General features: G+C 58.2%; 1 protein-coding gene across 2 annotated transcripts in view; it reads left to right on the forward strand.

The window, feature by feature from the left end:
- Znf653 (zinc finger protein 653) overlaps positions 1 to 12,008 on the forward strand; it is a 12,761-nt gene extending 753 nt beyond the window's left edge. The window contains exons 2-9 of one of the 2 annotated variants that reach the window (XM_023716967.1): positions 2,164 to 2,207; positions 3,361 to 3,576; positions 8,764 to 9,393; positions 9,523 to 9,703; positions 9,781 to 9,892; positions 10,319 to 10,433; positions 11,386 to 11,485; positions 11,586 to 12,008. In XM_023716967.1, the coding sequence (XP_023572735.1) occupies positions 2,164 to 2,207; positions 3,361 to 3,576; positions 8,764 to 9,393; positions 9,523 to 9,703; positions 9,781 to 9,892; positions 10,319 to 10,433; positions 11,386 to 11,485; positions 11,586 to 11,763 (1,576 nt within the window). In that variant the 3' untranslated portion in view covers positions 11,764 to 12,008. The remainder of the gene's footprint in view (positions 1 to 2,163; positions 2,208 to 3,360; positions 3,577 to 8,763; positions 9,394 to 9,522; positions 9,704 to 9,780; positions 9,893 to 10,318; positions 10,434 to 11,385; positions 11,486 to 11,585) is intronic. The other variant, XM_004632816.2, reaches the window with a different exon arrangement.
- The last annotated feature ends 6,845 nt before the right edge of the window (positions 12,009 to 18,853 follow it).

The raw sequence follows: 18,853 nt of genomic DNA on the forward strand, positions 1-18,853 counted from the left end.
CCCCGCCCAGGGGCAGGCTGGGGCCTGGGTCTCCGGGCGGCCGGCCGCACGCGCCGGCTCGTGGCTCCGCCTCCCGCCGCTCCGGCGCCCAATCCTGGCCTGTGTGCCGTCTCGGCCCGCCCTCTGGGCGCCCGTTGGAGCGCTGGCTGCCCAATCCCGAGGCTGGCCCCGCCTCCGTTCTACCTGCCCTACCCGAGCGTCCTCCCTGGGGGCCTGGCTCCCGCCTCCCGGCTCGGCTCCGGGTTCCCAGTCTCATCCTTAGGATTTGCTCCCTTCCCTACCTCTCCGGAGGTGCTGGTCCCCACGTGAGATTCCCACTTTACGCACCACTCGCGGGGCCCCTAAACTTCCTGGCTCCTGAGGAGCGGGCAGTGAAAGCCCTCACGTAGGTTGAGGACCTAGGATTGGAAGTGTCAATCTTGAGTGGCGTAGGTGCCCTGTTTTTGGAACTGGGGATTGAACTCAGGTCCTTGGGCTTGCAAGCGCTTATTCTACTGAGCCATCTCCCCAGCCCCCATGCTCAGCTTCTTTTACATATTTTCCCTCCCTGGGGATGAAACCCACTCGACCACTGAACTAAGCACACAGTCCAACATTTAAAATGCTTAGGAGAAAAGAAAAAGTCAAAGCAGTCATATAAGCTCTTATGTTGGTGCCATTGCGTGGCCACGGTGGGGCCTGGAAGACCGAATTGAAGGCAGCCCCAGTGAGCAAGGTGTATTGAGATCTGGTGTGCTCTAAGTAAAAAACAGGCACGGGGAAGGGTGTCTCCTGCCCAGGGTCGTGGACACTGCTGCTGCAGCAGCTGCATTGTGGATGTGGAAGAGGCAGCCCAGACAGGGTGGCAGGGAAGAGGGAGGCCCCGTGGCATCTGCTGAGGCACTGGTCTCAGGCAGCAGGGTTGTGGGCAGCCAGGCTTAAGGTCAGCCCTGTGAGGTTCCTGTCACCGTAAACCAAGTGCCCAGAATTTAGCATCTTGAACCACGCTTCCCTGTTTTTTATTTTTGGCAGAACCGGTGATTGAACTCAGGCCCTTGTGCTTGCCAGGCCTTGTGCTTGCCACTTACTCTACTGAGCCGTCTCCCCGGCCCCCACCTTTCCCTGTTTCTGAGGGTCAGGAGCCGACAGTGTTGCACTGAGTCCTTCAGGCCAGCCTCATGAGACTGCAATCAAATCCAAGAACCCCTTGGACACAGGCCTCCTTTCCACAGTGGTATATGTTTGGACAGAAACCACACACATCCTCCCAGAGACTGTATTAATTGAGTTTTTGGAGACGGGTTCTTACTACATAGTTCAGAGTGGCCTTGAACTCACTGCATAGCCCAAGCTGGCCTTTAGTTTGCACTGATCCTCTTACCTCAGCCTTCAGAGTGCTGAGATTACAGACAGGTGCCACCACCACCGCACTTTAAATCTTTTCTAGACAGCTTAGAATTCCTGATATAGCATAAACACTGTGCATATAGTTGTCCTGTATTGTTTAGGAAATAGTGGCAGGCAATCAAAGTCCACAGGCATCTGTTACAGGCATAAACTTTTCCCAAATATTTCCCATCCCTGGTTGGTCGAATCTAAAGATACAGAATCAGGGCTGGCCATACAGGGTGGGAGTCCCAGGGGCTTGGGAGCATGGGGGGCCACTTAGAATTCTGCCTGCCCTTCCAGACCCCCTGCCTGACCTCTGTACTATCTGGCCACGTAACCCCAGGCCGGCAGCCTTACCACTCTGAGCCTCAGTCTTCCTCTGTGAGATATGTGATATTACCCCACCTCCCTCCAAGGGCAGGTGACCAGCAGGAACAGCGCAAGCCAAAGGCCAGCTGACACTGCTAGCTGCTGGGGTAGGGGATGAAGGGCAGGCAAAGTCAGAGGCAGCCATGGTGGAAAATACCGGAAATTCCGGCACTCGGTAGGCTGAGGCAGGAGGATCACTACAAGTTCCAGACTAGCCTAAACTGTATACCCAGACCCCATCTCATAAACAGCAGGGGGCTGAGGATACAGCTCAGCAGCATAGCACCTGCCTGGCAAGCTGGATGTTATGAGTTCAATTCCTGAAAGAAAAAAAGAACTCTACCCCAGGCAGAGGAGTTGCTGTCATTGCTCCAGCTGGCCCAGCCTTGGCCATACAGTGACCCTCACTGCCTCTCTCTGTTACAGGAAGCCTTGGGAACAGGTCCCCAAAAAACCAAAGCATAAGAAAAGTAAGTGGAAGACTATTTGCTGAAAAAAAAAAAAAAAAAAAAAAAAAAAAGTAAGTGGAGCCCCAGGTTGGGGGAGCAGGAGGGAAGAGGGTCTGGGGGAGGCAGGGGGTGGGAGTCAATAAGAAGCCAGGTGACAGTGCCCCAAGCTGCACCGTTGAGAGGCCAAAGAGCCAGAGAACCACAGAGCCAGGCTCCAGCCCAGGGCTGCAGGTGGGACGGGATGGGACAGCATAGCTCAGAGCCCCGGAGCTCTGGGCCCCATCCTGGTAGGGGACCATGGGAGTCCACCGGGAGCTGCCAGTGTCCAGGAGCCCCCTTCTTACCATCCTCTAGATGCAGAGTTGGGTAGGAAACCCCAAGGGAGTGGGCAGTGCCGGGCTGGAGGGCAGCTGCCAGAGATGCCCCTGCTACCCCTAGGGGAGATCCCTTCCCCAGCCTCCTCTCCTAGCTTCAAGGGTGGGGATGTACCCCCCACCAAGGTACAGGACCCATTATAGCCACCAGGGTCACCCCTTGGGCACACCTTGTCCCTGTCTTTGCCCCCGCTAGTCCCCTGGAAGCCCTTGGATGGAATCCTGCCCGTGCCCTCACCTGCAGAGGCCACAGGGCCCAGGGAAGTTGAGTCACTCACTGCAGCGACCCAGCTAGGTCAGCGTGGGGCCTGGCGTTGAGCCTAGGCCATGACCCTCTGTGTCTACCACCTCATAGCAGCTTCCTACCCCCCCCCCCAGTGCCCTGTGCCCCCTGCCCAGCCCTGTGAGGCCCTGGGGCAAAAAACAGATTTGTGGGACAGATGAGAAACACTGAAACAAACAGCCCAGGACAGATGCCACTGGAGCCCAGAGACAGTAAGCACTTCATTCTCCTCTGTGATCTAGCACTCAGGAGGCTGAGGCAGGAGGATCACTGGGACTTTGAGACGGGACTGTACAGTGAGGCCAGGCTCAAAAACCAGAAAAAGGACAACTTACAGTTATTGTGCATCTCCTCTCTGCTAGGTTTTATTATTTAGATTGTGTCACAAGTGGTGTCCTTGGCAGGTCCCTGTTGTGTGTATGTCTGGGGAGAGCCTCAGTCTCCTTTGTGAGCTGGGTGCAGGGCTCTGGAGGGCAGTTCCAAGGCCTCATCTCAGGCAGTGGCGCTGTATCTGCAGGACGGCGCCGCAACGTGAACTGCCTAAAGAACGTGGTCATCTGGTACGAGGACCACAAGCATCGCTGCCCCTACGAGCCGCACCTGGCTGAGCTGGACCCCACTTTTGGCCTGTACACTACAGCCGTGTGGCAGTGCGAGGCCGGCCACCGCTACTTCCAGGATCTGCACTCACCCCTGAAGCCCCTCAGTGACTCAGACCCCGACAGTGACAAAGGTGGGTTCAAGTGCCAGCATGGCTGGAGCTGCCTGCTGGGCCTTGCAAAGTGCACAGCAGCTGGGCTGAGACCGCAGCCCGAACCTTGAGAAAGCCCACGCGTGGGAGAGGCAGGCCCCATACACACTGGGAGCTAGGTGCAGGCGTGGCGGGCAGACACTGGCCCCAGGCCTCAAGTGCCAAGTTTTCTTTTTGCTTTTCTGTTTTTGTTTTGTGTTTTGTGTTTTTGCGACAGAGTTTTACTATGCAGTTCAAGCTGACCTTGAACTCACTTTGTAGCCCAAGTTGACCTAGAACTCGCAGTGATCTTCCTGCCTCAGTCTCCCAAGTAGTGGGGTGAGAGTTGTGCACTGCCATGTCTGGCCTTAGGTGGGTTTTGGTTTTTGATTTTTATTCTGTATTTTAGGGAAGGGTCTACAGGGTGTTCAGGGTCTCACTGCTAGATTGGACTCATAGTGATCACCTGATTACAGCCTCCCAAGAGCTGGGATTACAGGTGTGTGCCACCTCGCCCAGTCTCAATAGCTGTCTCAGCGCCCCCAGGGGTGGGGCTGGCAGGCAGGTTGGGGGATTGAATCTTTGGCTCCTGTGCCTGCTTGCCAGCACGTTAATCTGCTGAGCTATTTGACCAGCCCTTGGGTTGGTTTTTTGAGACAGGTTCTCCCTGTGTAGCCCAGGCTGGTCTTGAACTCACAGCCATTCTCCTGCCTCAGCCTCCCATGCTGGGATGACAGGCATATGCCGCCACACCTAGCTTTTTCTGGCCCTGTTTTTATTTTTGCCAGCTCTCCTCTCCCTCAGGTCTGTCACAGTCAGCTCTTCCTCTCCCTCTGTCCTGTTTCCACCTTCCCATACCCCATCCCCTCCAGAGCCAAGCCTCCCTCCTATACCTCAGTCTCTCTCTCCTGCTCCTGTCCTTCCACTGTCACTTCCCTTCTAAAGTGTCCCTGTGCCCACCTTGGTTCCATTTGGCTGACTGCCCATCAAGGACCAGGGGGACACAGTGACCAAGGTGCAGGAGGCAGTGGGCAGTAGTGGAGACCCCATTGGTGGTGAGAGGCTGCTGCCACCTCAGGAGCTGGTGTGGCTGAGAGAAGAGCTTGGGGCCGCTGCCAGGTGCCCTGCTGGGCGCAGTGTGGGGTCAGTCACCAGCCAAGCCTACACTGGCAGGTGGCATGGAGCAGGTGGCATCCCAGCTGGCCTAGGGGAAGCCAGGAGCAAGCGGCACTCCTGCTGGGCACAATGCCCACGGCCGTCCCGTTACGCCTCAGATAGGCTCCCAACACAGAGGTGTCCTATGCTGTCACCAGCACCCCACCCAGCTCTGCCTGTCACCCCTACCCTACCCCTCCAGGCCCCACCCTGTCCTTCCCCACAGCCCTATCCAGACCCCAAGGGTGACATGATGGTCAGGTGGGGGCAGAGCTGCCCCCGAGGAGCCCTTGCATGCAGGCCAACTGTGACAGCCACATTGCCTGGACTTCAGGGTGCACTCTGATCTGCTGGCCACGTCTGCCAGGTATGGTAGTGAGCAGGTGGCCTTGTCCCTGTCCCAGCTCTGTTCCCAGAGCAGCACCTCCTTCCTGCCCCATGCCTGGGGCCCTCCCACCAGGACCGTGGGAAACGAGGAAGACCCAGCTTGGAGTCAACAGTTTGCATGTGCACATGCAGGTGTGTGGCACTGAGGGTGGAAGCACAGACAAGAAAGATCGGCTGGACTGCGTCCCCAACACCGCCTCTTTACTTTGAGACAAGGCCTTACTAAGTCACTGAGTTGCCTAGGCTTGGCTTGAACTTGCATTCTTTCTGCCTCAGCTTCCCAGAATGCTAGGATTGTAAGAGTGAGCCACTATAACCTACAGCCAGGGTTTTTCACTTTATTTGTTGGAAGACAGTATCTCATTCTGTAGTCCCGGCTGGTCTCAAACTTGCAGCCCTCTTGCGTCCTGAGTGCCAGTCTCAGTTGAGTGAGCCCCAGTGCACTCGGTGGCGCCCCCTCCTTCAGGGAACGTGCAGTGCTCAGCCCCCTGCAGGGCCAGAGCCAGAGCCATACAGTGCTCCTGTTAGCAGGACAGGCTGATCCCCTTACCCCTGCGTCAGGGATGGCCATCTCCGTGGCTGTGTCCCTTCCCATCGCTGTAACTAGGACCTGAGGTAATGAGCTTGTAAGGAGGAAAGGTTAATGGTAGCTCCCGGCCTCCCAGCCTGAGCTTCAGTCAAGAGGCCATTGTGTTTAGGCCAGTGGTGCAGCCAGATGACAGCAGAGTGAGTGGCACAGCAAAGGGAAAAGAAAGGGGAGGAGCTGGGCAGCTGCTCCCTTCAAGGCCACGCCCTCAGGGACCTGAAGCCCGCCCACCAGGCCCTGCCCCTTAAGGGCTCCACTGCCTCCCAGCAGGACCATCCCAGGGACCAAGGCGCTGAGGGACACTGGTCCACACACAGCCATTTCCTGGGGCAGTGGGAGAAGAAGGTAATGAGCTCCCACTGTGAGCTCCCCGTTGTCCCTGACTCTGTAGATGGCATTAACTGAAACAATGCCCCAGCACTCCCAGGCAGGTGCTAAGTGATGGCCAGGCACAGGGGGAGGGATCCAGTGACATGCTGTGTTCACACCGATGGAGATCCCCAGGCCACACCTGTGTCGCGAGTTTCTCTGAAGTGCAGTGCCAGAGCGTGCGGTGTGCAAACGATGCGCCCTGGCTGGATATTAGCAGACTCAGCCATTTATTGATTTCAGTGAGGCAGTCTCTGTGGCCTCTGGGCCCTGGGAGCTCAGCCTGGGGGGCCTCTGTCCTCACAAGGGGGAAGCCATTAGTAAGATGAGCTGATACAAGACAGAAGGTGGTGACGAGTGCCTTGGGGAAACGAGAAGCAAAAAGGAGGCTCCCTGAAAAGCTGCCTTCGCTGAGGCATCTGATGGAGGTGAGGGAGGGCTTCGGGTACCAGGCTAAGGGAACTGCAAGTGCAGCAGCCCTGAGGCAGGAACTTCCAGGTGTCACTGAGGAGCAGTGGGGAGAGCGGAGAGGAGGTAGGGGTGACTGCGCAGGGGACCACCACACGCCCAGGGGCCTGTGGCCACAGCGATGGCTTTGGCTGTTACACCTGGCGAGTTGGAAGGATTTTGAAGGGAATGCAGGCTACAGAAGCTCTTGGTCATCCCTAGCTCTTGTGACCAAATAATGTAATTTTATCCCCCACACAAGGTCCAGGGTTCTTGACCACAGGCTGACTTCCTCCTATAGACCCAGGTTCTTTCCACCGTGTGGCTCCAGCCCTCCTTCCAGGTCCTGGCTGGCTGGCTGGACAGAGAAGTAAGAGTCTGGTCCCCCATCTGCTTCAGTTCTATTGGCTGGGATCAGCCACAGACCACACCTACCTACTTCAAGGTACGCTGGGACATGTAGTCCTTCACAGTGCCAGGAAGAAGTGGTGGGTTTGGTCACAGCTGGCTTGTGATGGTCCTCAGGAGCCAGGGGACTGCGGACAAGGGACTGCCTGAAGACAATGGGACTGTGACCAGCATCTGCTGAAGAAGGAGGCAGAGCAGCAGGGCTGTGGCTGGATGAATTTTGAATGTAGCCCCAGTGATTTTTGCTGACAGGTTGGGGATGGGTGTGAAAGAGGATGCAGTAAGCTAAGCCCAGGACTTTGGTCTACGCAGTGGACACAGAGCTGCCAGCCGCCGAGATGGGGACACCTGTGAGCATTCTGAGCCTTTTTGGCAGGAAGGTTCAGTGGGGAAGAGCTGGTGTTGCTAAGTGAAGCGTGAGATCTCTGTGAGAGCCCAAGGGGGACAGTGGGAAGAGGACAAGATGAAAAAGCGTAGAGGTCGGCAGGCAGGCCCAGGCCCGGCCCAGTGCACACGCAGAGCCTCTGGGTTGTGTGCAATTGTAGTAGCCAGGTACTTGAGGCTGAGGCAGGAGGGTCACGAGTTCAGGGCCAGCCATGGCCTACCTGGTGGGACCTTGACTCAAAAAAGCCAAAAAGAAAGAAAAATTAGTTGACCCTCTGTATCCATAGGTTCCATATCTGTGGGTTCCACACTGGTAGGTTCAATCAACCAGGGATAAAAAATATCTCACAAAACAAATTGTGTCTGTTCTGAATATGTACTGATTTTTTATTCTTGTTATTTATCCCCTAAACAATACAGTGTAGCAGTTTGAATTTACACGGGTGTAGATTCAGGGGTGGCACACGCCTGTAACTCCAACACTTCGGAGGCTGAGACAGGAGGGTCATTAGCTTGAGACCAACGTAGTTCAGTGGTATCCTGTCTCAGACAACTGAATGACTTCTTCCTTAGGGTGTGCGTAGATTACCTGAAGCTACCATAGTGTTCCACATAAGGGATGTAGGTCACCTTGCTTTGGTGTCCAGGAGGGTTCCTGGATCCTTGCTCACCCAGGATGTCCGATCTGGTCATTGCCTTCACTTCTTTGGGCAGAGCTTCCAAAACCCCTTGAATTTTCCTAAATGACAGAATAGTTTTTGTTATTCCTAGGTACCCCCTTGGAGACACCCCTAAATCTATGCCAGTGAGATGACTCACAGCCCCATAGGCACCTTGTGGATGTGAGCTGATCCCCCAAAAGTCAAACACAGCAGGTTTATGACACACGCCTGTCATCCCAGCTACTTAGGAAGCTAAGGCAGGAAGATTGCAAATTTAAAGCCAACCTAGGCATCTTCAGGAGGCCTTGACCAAAATAAAAGAGCTGAGGATGTAGTTCAGTGCTTGCTGGGTTCCATCTCGGGTGTCACACACACAGAAAAACGCCAAACATGATCAGGGTGGGAGCACTCAGCCTCCCCCAGCCACACACTGCTCAGGGCCTGTAGGCTCAGTCCAGAGGCCCCAGGCTGGTGGGCCTGTTGAGGTGCCAAGAGGGCGGCACCCTGAGCGTGGCACGGGTCCCCCACAGCCCTTCCCCTGTACTACGCTACGCATCTCCCCCACCGAGCTGATGCTGAGCTATGCCGGTCATAGTAAAGCAATGATCCGGTGGAGAGCACTTTTCTGAGTTCTGTGAGTTACTGTAGCAGAACCCCCAGCTTTCAGCTGGCCAGTCCGACAGACAGGGTCGCCTGGGGCTTGCATTTGCCATTGGAAGCAGGGGTCCGGTCAGCAGAGACCATCAGGTGCCACCACCACATCACGACTTCCCCCCTGTGCTCTCTCCACAGTAGCCAATGGCCTGGTGGTTGGTAGCTCTGACACCTCCAGCTCCAGCTCTGGCTCTGACTCTGAGGAGCCCTCCGAGAGCCACTCAGTCAAGGGCACCCCAGCAGTGACAGCAGCAGCAGTGGCAGCAGCGGTGCCTCCCCCCAGCCCCATGGGGAGCAGTGGGCTCATCACACAGGAGGGCGTGCATATCCCCTTTGACGTCCACCATGTGGAGAACCTGGCCGAGCAGGGTGCCCCACTGTGCTCCAACCCCGCAGCCAGTGGCCCTGAAGCCCTGGAGACAGTGGTGTGTGTGCCAGTGCCAGTACAAGTGGGTGCAGGCACTGGCACCCTCTTTGAGAATGTCCCCCAGGAGGCACTTGGGGAGGTGGTGGCCAGCTGCCCCGTGCCAGGTATGGTGCCTGGCTCACAGGTGATTATCATCGCGGGTCCTGGCTACGATGCCCTCACGGCAGAGGGCATCCACCTCAATGTGGCCGCGGGCAGTGGCACCCCCAGCGGCAGCCTGGGTGAGGAGGTGCCCTGCACCATGATGGAGGGCGTAGCAGCCTACACCCAGACGGAGCCCCAGGGCAGCCAGCCCAGCGCTCTGGACCCCACCTCCGTGGCCAGCATGGAGACCAAGAAAGGTGTGGGGAGCCTCCCTATGGCCTCTGGTGGGGGTCGAGTGGGGCCCAGAGGGGCAGAAGAGTGACCCTGGAAATGGGCTCCTCAGCAGCCTTCGCCCCCTGTGGACACTGCCCTGTGTTCATCCATAGAGAAGGAGGACCTGTACACACTCAAAACAGAGGAGAAGGAGGAGCTGGTGGCCCCACAGCTGGCGGAGCTGGCAACAACAGTGCCTGAGAGTGCAGAGCCCGAGCCCGAGGCTGACGGCGAGGAGCTGGACGGCAGCGATATGTCTGCCATCATCTATGAGATCCCCAAGGAGCCCGAGAAGTGGGTACCAAGGTGATGAGGGTGGGGACGAGGGCCAGGAGCTCGGCACCCTGACACCCAGGGCTCTTCCTCCCCAGGAGACGGCGGAGCAAGCGGTCTCGAGTTATGGATGCCGACGGCCTGCTTGAGATGTTCCACTGTCCCTACGAGGGCTGCAGCCAGGTGTATGTGGCCCTCAGCAGCTTCCAGGTGAGATCATGCTGCAGGCCACACTGCTGGGCTAGTTGGCCTGAGACTCACGGGGACATGGGGTCAGGGGAGCAGGGTGTCCCTGGGAGCCCCCTCACCGCATCTAGTCACAGACCCCTGCACAGCCAGAGAGCTCGCTGGACATCTTCCCCATCCACAAACGGTAAAGATCAGGCCATTCCCCAGGCTGAACTAATGCCCCAGTCCAGAGCTTGGCACCAGCAGGTGCTTGGCAAGCTGCTGACCCCAGTTGTGCCTCTGCAGTCTGAAAGCTGGACAAGCATACCCCACGTTGCTGCTCTGGCCCAGGTTGGCTCCAGCCTGCCTGCCAGCCTGCCTGCCAGCCTGCCTGCCAGCCACCCATCTCCCTACCCTCAGGACCCCTTCAGATGGCCCCACACCCATTCCCACCCCTCTCACCTCCAGAACCACGTCAACCTTGTGCACCGGAAAGGGAAGACCAAAGTGTGCCCTCACCCTGGCTGCGGGAAGAAGTTCTATCTATCCAACCACCTGCGGCGACACATGATCATCCACTCAGGTGAGGCCCCGGGCCAGCCAGGACACAGGCAGGGGCCTGGAGCCAGCACTACAGCTGACAGGGTCTCAGCCTGGCACTGGCCACTCAAGCCACACAGGTCACAGTGTCACAGAAATCATAGGGACCTGGGCAGGAGGTGCCTGCTCCTTGTCTACACCATGAGCAGGCTTCTTAGGGTTGAGGCCGGGTGTGGACAGGGAGCTGCCCTCTCACAGGAGCGCAGCTGCTGGAGCCGCATTTCCTGGGGACTGAGCTACATCCTCAGCTCGGTATTTTGAAACAGGGTCTTGCCAGAGTGCCCAGGTTGGCCTCAGGCATTTTTTATCCTGCCTCTGCCTCCCAGATTTCCAGGGTTACAGGCATGTGCCACCCTACCTGGAGTTATTTTCTTTTCTTTTGTTTTGGTACCAGGAATTGTGCTTTGGTATCAGGACCTTGTGCTTACTAGACAGGCACTGTGCTGCTGAGCTATATCCCCGCCCTCTGGCATTTAAAAAAAAAAATGTTTAAAACATTCTTTTTTGGAGGGGTTGGGGGGCTGGAAAAAATGTTACTTAAGCAAAAGGCAAAGCAAACATTGTAGAAATAGCAAGTGCCAGATGTGACACACACCGGAGACAAATCCAGACCCATCTCAGCAGGGCACTTCGCACCCTGTGCCCCTCGGGATGTGAGGCTGGGCAGCGACTGCCACTTGTTGTCATTGCTGTCTGTTGGAAGGCACATCCGCCCTGGCAGGAGGTGGGGACAGGGAGCCTGCGCTTCTGCCTCAGTGGCACATCGGGGTCACGTCACCCCCCAGCCCCCTGCCAACTGCTTGTTTTTGTTTTTGTTTTTGGTGGAACTGGGGATTGAACTGAGATCCTTGTGTTTGCCAGTCAAGCGCTTATCCTACTGAGCCATCTCCCCGGCCCCCCAACTGCAGTTTTCTCAGTCTCCCTGCCACCTCCAGGTGTGCGTGAGTTCACCTGCGAAACCTGCGGCAAGTCCTTCAAGAGGAAGAACCACCTAGAAGTGCACCGGCGCACGCACACGGGGGAGACCCCGCTGCAGTGAGTGGCTGAGGGCTGGGAGGGAAGGGACTGCGGCGGTCCGCCCCCTCGGCGGCTGGCCCGCCCCTGACCGCCCCTGTTGCTGCCCTGGGCTCGGCAGGTGCGAGATCTGCGGCTATCAGTGCCGGCAGCGGGCATCCCTGAACTGGCACATGAAGAAGCACACGGCTGAGGTACAGTACAATTTCACGTGCGAGCGCTGCGGGAAGCGCTTTGAGAAGCTGGACAGTGTCAAGTTCCACACGCTCAAGAGCCACCCAGACCACAAGCCCACCTGACCCCCCTGGCCGCTGATCATCACCCCTAATTTATTCGTCCACTTGGACACCGTACCCGGACCCTCGAGGGCCTGGACAACTGCGGGGACCACCCACACGGACGCTGTGAAGGAGGCAGCGCTGCCTGTCCTGGCCCAGAGCCAGCATCCCTGGGCGCCCCCACCCTGCCATTGCCTAGTGTTGGAGCTGGCTCCTGGGCCGTGCTGCTAGAACTGTGGAGAGCAGAGCAAGATTAAAGCACGAAGACCGAGCTACCCTTTCCCTAGGCCTGGATTATTTGGGGGGCTGGGCCCCTCTGTATTGACCCCACATGCCACCCGGGACTCTCATGTCGGCCTTCTCACCTACGGGGTCGTAGGCCAAGCAGAGCCCGGTTCCTCTCGGGTGGGGGGTGGGGAACCCGGGAGGCCACCAGAACTGCATGACTCAGATCTTGATGCCTGCTCCTTGTCTCGTGGAACACTCATTCCCCACCCTGAGCTCCCGGAGGAGTTGGGGAGATATTCAGAAAACCCCAGCTGTCGGCAACTACGCGTAGAAAAGAGTGACATGTCGGTTTCTGAGGGTACCGTGTAAGAGGACCTCCCTGAGAAGGTGACATTTGTATATAAGCCAGAATGACAAGAGATTCCACTCCTGAAGAAGGCAGGGAAAGGCAGGTCTCGGGCCGAAGGAGCAGCCAGGGAAGAGCCCCCAGGTTGAGGCCTCCATGCGTTAATAAAACAGGAAGCCGCGGGGAAAGAGTGGCAGCAACCGTGTCCCCATTTCCCGGAGGAGGATGCTGAGGCCACTTCCTCCATGGCCACCACAGAGAGCGGTGAGGATGGAGTCACTGCCGCTAGATGGCGCCCGAGCCGCGCAGGTCCGGGCGGCTGCAGCCACGTAACTCGGGGGACGGCAGCTGGGAGCCCGGGCACGTGCCCCAGGGGAACCTAGTGGTACCGCGCTTGAATCAGCCTCCGCCGGGCCGCAGCTAAGCCTCTGGGGCGGGAGAACCTTCAGTAATATGCGTGTCCTGCTGACTCCGCGCACCTCTTCCCCGCTAGGCTGGGTCTCCTTTCTCCTAGCGTTGCGGGAGCGGCAGTTTCCATGGGAACCGCACCCGGGTCTGCGTGCCCGTAGTAGCCTCGCTCCTAGCGCAACTTCCGATCAGGCCGACTCAGAGGAACCCCAGGTGGAGAGCAGACAAGCCTTCCAGGCAAGCCAAGAGGGGCCACCCGGGGACCCGCACTGTCACCGCCACGCTTGCGCGGGCTGCCTGCACCCTCCTCCAGTGCGGCGGCGGTACGCGCGCATTCATTGGCTACATCTGCGAGCATCTTCCAGCAATTGGGTCCCCCAAAAGCCATTTTTGATTGGCCACTCCTGAGCTCCTCGCCATTGACACTCAGGAGCCTAAAGGGGAGTAGAATAGGGCAGGGGCCGGAGGTCCCTGGTTGGGGCGGCTAGATTCAGTGTCCACGCACAGCCGTCCAACCGCTGTCTGTGGTGCTGAAGCCTCCTAGAAGTCACCCCTCCACCCCGTGTTGGAGAGCGCTGGCTTTTGCGTCTCCTTGCCGCCCCGACGTAAACGTACACGTGCACCCGAGCGGCAGAGGCTGAGCCCATGCTGCTCCACCAAAGACCATCAGGAGCGCAGGAAGCCAGGACGTTTAGTTGGCAGTCCTGCCCACTGGAAGATTACGAGGTCCAAGGAGGATCTGTGGAACTAGAGTGCAGCTCAGGGGTGGAGCGCTTGCTTGGCATGCTCTAGGCACTGGTCTCGTCCACGGCGCTGGAGGATAAGGGAGAGGAGAGGCACATTCGTAGCTGCAGGACTCCACCGAGGATGAACTAAAACCTGCACCTTATTCGAAGTAGTGTGGCATCTCCTTCCCTGGAGGGTACCACTGTCCACCCTTTTAACCTCAGGGACACCAAGCCCACTCCAAACCACAGGTCCCTGCTTCCTTCTGCAGGGACCACCCTAACCACCACCACTCTCACCCGTGGTCTTCATGGGGCTACACCTGTGTCCTCCCCAAATCTGTGGACCCAGGTCTCTGCTTATGAAATGTTATTTCCTTGCCCCTTTCCGGTCCTCTTGATGGACAGCAAGTCCGGAAGGTTACTGTATGTTTGAGCCACCGATACTTTCCCTATCTCTCCGCTTTCCAGATCTAGAAGCTGGTTGGAAGGGAGGAGCCCACCCTGTCTCCCAGGCAGAAAGATTGTTCGAGAAGGGGTACCAAGGCCAGGAAGTACGGTCCGCAGGGCAGGAGGACCAAATCTGGCAAGCCGAGCCTCTAGGATGTGCTTTTTCTTTTCTTTTTTTTTTTTTCTTTCTTTTTTTTTTTTTTTTTTTTTTTGGCGGTGTGCAGTCCAGGCCAGCGCGCGCTCGCTCGCCTCCACCTGCCTAGCCGTCGGGCGCCGCGAGAGGGCGGGGCTCGCGCGCCTCCACCAATCAGGAACGCCGACTCTGGCCGCTGCTTCTATAAAGGACTGGGGGCGGCGGCGGCGCGGCCCAGAGCGCGGAGCGCGCAGCTCGGGCTGGAGGGAGGGAGGGAGGGTGGGCGAGGGGGAGCAGACTGAGCAACCGGTACCGACAGGCCGGACCGAGGGGCAGCAGCGGAAGGTAGAGACGCCGCGATCTCTGTCGGGAAGCGCAACCTCCCCGGGCCCCGCGGGGCCGCGCAGGGGGTGTCCTCCACCCCGCGCCCGCTCCCTCTCTCCATCCCCTGCTGCCCGCAGGCCACCCCGGGGCCCGGCCATCCGCGCGCACATCCTCGGGCTCAGGCCTGTCCCTGGCCCTCGAGGGAGTCGCTGCTCTCCTCGCCGTTTCTGCAGCGGCCGCGCCAGAGGCCGCCCGGGAGGGACGTCGGCGTGAGCATCGGGCGCCCCCCTCGGAGTGCACGACCCCCGGAGCCGCCCTCAACACGGACCGCGCCCGCTGGGCACACAAGAATGGTCACTGTAGGTATTGCCCTGTAGCTGAGAGAGATGGGGTGGAGAGGGGCTGAGTCCAGGCTCCACGGAGATGGAGGAGGTGGGGGGGTAGGACCAGGCCTAGCTAGGCCCCGTGATGGGAAGGTAGGACCGCGCCTCGGTCCTGAGATGTAGCAGGACCGCGCCCTGAGTGCTGGGGGCGCTAAGAGCCTGGCTGGGAGGCCTCGAGGAGCTGGGCTGGATTTAGGGGGGGCGCCCTGGAGGCGGGATCGCTCCCTATCCTGAAGGCCGGTGGGGGAGGGGCCGCGGCGGCGGAGGATGCTTGCTCCATTGGAGCCTGGACCCCGCAGGCCGCCTGGGCACACTTGGAGAGCCCCCGACCCATCACGGGTACATGGCCAGGGCCAGGGTGGCAAGGCATTCCCCAAAAGCTTCGGGGAAGCTGGTGGCGTCGGATCTCTCGCCCCGGGCTCTGGCCGCACCCAGGAGGCGGGCTTCTCGTCCTCGATAGCACCCGTCGACCTTGCGGCAAGCACGGAGGGTAGAGGAGGGGGCGCGCCCCGAGGCCCCGCGGGCCCGCCGCCGCTGCGTCCCTTTGTTTCTCAGAGCTTCTTCGCGGGCCGGATCCTTGCGCGGGCGCCTCGGGCTGCGGGGAGGGGGAGGGGAGAGGAGGGCTTGTGGGGGGAGACGCTTCCTAGATCCTGGGCCCATCTCGCCTCCCCAGGGAGGTGAGTTAGGGGACCGAGGCAGTCCCCCAGACCAGGTCCAGGCACTGAACCTCGCCAAGGACCCTGGGCCTCGGGGTGACCTTGAACGCGCCCGCCCGCTCGCGCTGCTCGCCCCGCGCCAGGCGCTTTCAGCAGCCAAGAAGCTGGTCAGCTCCTGAGCGCGCGCCCCGCCCGCAGGGCCACGCCCCACCACGCCCATCTAGGGCCCGCCCCCAGGGCCCCGGGGGGCCCGGCCTCGCCGGAGCCCTTGGATCTCCAGCCGCCAGCCCGGGCGTGTCCCAGGGGCGTGGCCGGCCGGTTCTAGCCCCACCCCGGCTCCACCCCCGCCCCTGCCGCGCGACTCCGCTCCCCGCGCCGCCCGCGTCCTTTGTCTGGTCCCGGCGCCCGGGCCTCCCTTCTCGGTTCTTCCTGTCTCTTCATCTCTGCGTAGTGTCTCTGGACTGTGTGTCTCTTCCTGACCCCCACCTCTCCGATTTCTAGTCCTGCACAGCGTAGTGGGTGTGGGATTGCTCAGGGCTCCCTCCAAGTCTGGGCCTCTCCTCCTGGACCCTGGGACCCGCCCACCTGGCACTGAGAGAGTCCCCAGTTCCCCAGCTGTGTGACCTGGGGCCTCCTCCTTTCCATCTCTCTGGTGACCCTCGGTACGGGAGCGTGGCCTCCTGAGGACTCTTGGAGTCCCCCGACTATCAAACACCCCCTAGGCTGCCTTCTATCTGTTTTGCGCTTGAAGAAAGGGAAAGTGGTGCACAAAGGGGAAGAGGGTGTGGTCAGAGGTCACACAGGGCTTGAGGCTCTCGGGGACCTGGGGACTTCAATGTGGGGACACTGAGGCGGTGACGTCGCGGGGATAGAGGGTAAGGCAGTGAGAGGATGAGTTGAGACCGTGAGGGCCCAGCATGGAAGGAGAAGGACCCAGAAGTAGGAGGCTCAGCCTGCACCACGTGGTAGTCCAGTCCTCTGGGGCCCAGCCAGTCAGTGCTTTATTGTCGTTGGTACCCAAGCATCTGCCAGTGTGACCAGGGTCCGGGTGCACGGCTGGGGCAGCAAGGGTCAAACGCAGAGGGTCAGGAGCAGTTGGTCTCAGGTGCGTTTGCTCACAGCAAAGTCCTGTGTCAGAGGTATAGGTAATGGTGGAAAAGAGAGAGGAGTAGTGGAGGGAGGAGGAGTGGGGCAAGGTGGGCAGTAGGGTGTGAGAGACTGAGGGGAAGAGAAGAGAAACGGAGAGAGGCAGAAGCCACGGTGAATGAGGCCAGAGGCAGGCTGGAAGGTTCCCTGGTCCCTGGCAAGCTCAGCCTCTCCATCTTGGCGTGCGCTCCAACCTTCCCGCCTCCGCTCCTTCTTGGTGCTAGACTGGGCCCTTTGATGCCATCAACCCAGGCCGCAGACCTGCTGCACTGCTCACTGGGGCAGGGAGGGTGCGGCTTCTGCCAATCTGGTCCCCATTATGGGCTCAGCCAGCTTGGCCGATGAGGGCACAATGTGATACTAAGCCCTGTACACCCCTGGACAGATGGGAGAAGGTACTGGTGAGATAAGTAAGCTGTGCCAGGTGGACATGTCTGTAATCCCAGTACTCTGGAAGGCCAAGGTAGGAGGACCGTAAGTTCGAGCCCAGCCTGGACATATAGTGACTTAGACCTTGTCTCAAAATAAAAAGGGCTGAGGATGGAGCTCAGTGGAAGGCTCTGGGTCAATCTCTGGAGGGGGCGGAGCCTGATCTATTTGATCTTAACATCTTCTGAATTGGAGGGGGTGGGGCTTGCCACCATAATTCCATAAACTCTGGATTAGGATTAAAATGCTGACCTCCTCACCTCCACCTTGTTTTTGTCACCTGGAGCAACTCCTCAGTCCTTCTGACTCAGTTGTTCCCCATCTAAGAAATAGAGCAGAAAGTCTCCACCTTCCTGTATTGGCCAAGGGAAGTCTGAAGTCCCTGCACTTACGAAGCCAGGCTCTGTGGGCACAGAAGCATTGGCTGCCTGCAACAGACAGCTCCATGGGACAGGCAGCTCACTGGAGCCCTGCAGCCGTGACTGCCCGAATGGCCCATCCCATCCCAGAACTCGCCTGCACTCATGGGCACCTAGGGGGCAGGCCTTCAGTAGAGGGACCGAGACCAGAGAGGAGACATGACCTTGGGGGACCACCAGCAGCTGGCATGCAGAAGCCCTCAGTAAATAGTCCCTAAATGCCAGGCACGGTAGCATATGCCTGTCATCCCAGCACTTGGGAAGCTGGGGCAGGAGGATTTCCATGAGTCTGAGGCCAGCCTGAGCTACATAGTCAGAATCTGTCTAAAACTATACATAAATAAACCAACAAACTTAAATTGAATGAGTAGATTCCCCCAACTGTGAGTGATTTTTAATCAGTGGCCAGAGGCTGGAGATGTACCAGAAAATCAGTGGTAGGGAACTTGCTTGGTATAAAAAAGGTCCTGGGTTGGAAACCAGCATAAAAGTAAAGACATCAGTACCTAAAGCATGGCTTTGCTTTATTGTCACAAGGTCTTGCTATGTATTTTAGGCTGACCTTGAACTCCCTTTGTAGGCGAGGCTGGCCTGGAGCTCACAGCACCCTCCTGCCTCAGCCTCCCAAATGCAGGGCTTTCAGGTGTGCGCCACCACACCTGGCTACCCGTACTGCTTGTTCAAGGCAGGATTGGTTTCAATTGACTGACTGCTCTTCACCTTTTTAGTGTTTTGCACCGAGAGTGGGTGTTGGGGTCCACACCTTGAGTCTGAGTTTCTGATCCACCTTTTGCATCTTTGTAACGTGGTGCAAGTCCTTGTCTTTTCATTGAGACTTGGTTTCTCATGGTTCAGTGGAGAAAAGAGCCTCTTTGTGTTTTCAGGGTTACTTGGAAGTTTCATATTGAAAATTTTGTCTCAAAGGCAAATCTGTAGTTATACGTAGTATAGTATTTTTGTTGTAGTTGTTTTGAAAGTCTTGCTACGTAGCCCAAACTGACCTCAAGCTTGAAGTGATCCTCAGCTTCCAGAGTGCTGAGATTATAGCCATGGGCCACATTAGCCAACTTTTAGCATAGTGTTTATGTGGAGAGACCGGGATCCAGATCTGTGACCTGTTAGTTCCTGCTTTACAACTGGTGCTGGCAGCAGACCTTACTAATCATGTTCTTTCTGAGGCCAGATGTGGCATCCCAGTATCCTCCAGGCCACCCCCCCCCCCAGGCAGCCACTCTCAGTTGACTCGAGGTTTACCTTCTGTGGCATCCTGTGAGACTCAAGGCCTCGTAGATGAAAAGCAGGGGCTTTGCCACTGAGCTACATCCCAGCCCTGTGCCGTCATTCTGATAGCACCTGGGAAGCCAAGGCAGGAGGGTCACTTTGGTCACTACGTTTAAATTAAGCCTGGGAAACAGTGAGCTCACGGCCAGCCTGAACTGCGTAGTGAAACCCTGTTCAGTGCAT

Source organism: Octodon degus, unplaced genomic scaffold (assembly GCF_000260255.1).
Source record: "Octodon degus isolate 3935 unplaced genomic scaffold, OctDeg1.0 scaffold00050, whole genome shotgun sequence".
In the NCBI taxonomy this organism is placed as follows: Eukaryota; Metazoa; Chordata; class Mammalia; order Rodentia; family Octodontidae; genus Octodon; species Octodon degus.